The 1715-nt window shown below is 37.5% G+C and overlaps 1 protein-coding gene across 1 annotated transcript in view; it reads right to left on the reverse strand.

Moving 5' to 3' along the window:
• Window positions 1–1291: 1291 nt before the first annotated feature.
• Window positions 1292–1715, reverse strand: part of LOC107095381 (CD209 antigen-like protein C) — a 14674-nt gene continuing 14250 nt past the window's right edge. Inside the window, exon 6 of the mRNA XM_015391446.1 lies at window positions 1292–1454. Within this exon, the coding sequence (XP_015246932.1) occupies window positions 1292–1454 (163 nt within the window). The remainder of the gene's footprint in view (window positions 1455–1715) is intronic.

Below are 1715 nucleotides of genomic sequence, written 5' to 3' on the forward strand. Positions count from 1 at the left end.
CATCCATCCATCCATCCATCCATCCATCCATCCATCCATCCATCCATCCATCCATCCATCCATCCATCCATCCATCCATCCATTTTCTGTCATTCTTATCCCCACTGGGGTCGCGAGGGGTGCTGGTGCCTTTCTCCAGCTGTCAATGGGCAAGGGGTGGGGTATACCCTGGACAGGTCGGTTGATATAACATTTTAAATATAAATGTAATATTTAAAATTTGAGATGTTAGCATATAAGACATGCATAAATGTTTTTTAATGTCCTTTTTTGACAGATTTTTTTATGTAGATTTTAAACTAAGCAAAGCAACAGTCATCAAACAGGACCACAGAGGTGCAGGTTGCTCATATTCTGGTAAGCGAGAGAAAGGGCTATTTGTCATGGTTTTGGTTCTGTTTAAGTTTTCTTTTTTTGAGTTTTCATTGATTTTATTTAATTTTGTGTTGTTCTATTTTTTTTATTGTATTTGAGTTCTTATGTATTTCTTGCTTACCCTCTTTTGCCCTCATGTGTCAGTTTCCTTCCCCTAACTCTCTTCTAGATGCTTCCATCTACACCTGTTCCTCGTCTACTGATTATCCTAGTGTTTGTTCAGTCTCCCATTTATACTCCTCCTCTTCAGTTACTGTTTGCTGGTTCCTCATTATTTCTTTGCTTCTCATTTGTGTTTTCTTTAACGTCTCCAGAAATTTGGTTTTATGTATTTTGTTTGTGGACATTTGCTTCAATTGCCACCATTTGGGTGATTAAATCTCCAAGAAACCACCTCAGCTTCCGTCTATGGATTTGGGTCCTCTAAAACCTCCACACAACCTATGTTAGGGTTGACATACATTTGAAGCTTCGAATGACCTCCAAATGAAATGATTTATAGCTTTAGGGTTGACACATTTCACACATTCTAATGCATAATGCTTTGCTGTCAAGGCATTTCATCCTTTGTGTGTGTGTGTGTGTGTGTCTGTGCACTGCATATGAGCATGGTTATCTGCTCTGTCTCTATGTTGAGCTGTGATGAATTGGCAACCTCAGCAGTAGCGTGTCACACTGTCACCTAATGACCTTTAGTGATATGCAATCAACCCCCTTGCAATGATAATAATCTTAATATCTTTTATTTGTGCCACACGGTTCTTTCAGTTCGCCTGAAATCAAAGCAGTCAATGCTTTTTATCATCCATTGGAGAGAAAAAGCAGGTTGTTTTTCATTTTACTTAGCTATTAAATTAGAAGAGGGTTAAGAATTTGTTGGAGAGTTTCATTTATTTAAACAAGAAAAAAAAAAGCTTTATTCACTTAATGTTGGTACTTTTTCACAGATCCAGAACAAAGAAATTTCACATGAAAGATCATTCCAAGATGCCTTGTTATCATCTCTGACATGTATACAGTCCTCCTCCCCCCACTCTGGGTCTCCTCCACCGTTATCAGGCTGATCCTCCTCCCAGTTCCTAAAAGATTATTGAAAGATAGGATTTATTATGATATTAGTGTTTTACAGCACATTGAAATGACGTGTTTTGTCCAGTTATTCCCTTTTCCCTTTGTATGACTTTAATGAAGTCAATAATATACCAGGGTGAAATAAGTATTCAATACATGCCACCATTTTTCTCAATAAATATATTTCTTGAGGTGCTATTAACGTGACATTTTGACCAGATGCTGGTGACAATCCATGCAATCCACACATAATAAGAAATCCAAAACAT

Source organism: Cyprinodon variegatus, unplaced genomic scaffold (assembly GCF_000732505.1).
Source record: "Cyprinodon variegatus isolate N-32 unplaced genomic scaffold, C_variegatus-1.0 Scaffold542, whole genome shotgun sequence".
NCBI classification, from domain to species: Eukaryota; Metazoa; Chordata; class Actinopteri; order Cyprinodontiformes; family Cyprinodontidae; genus Cyprinodon; species Cyprinodon variegatus.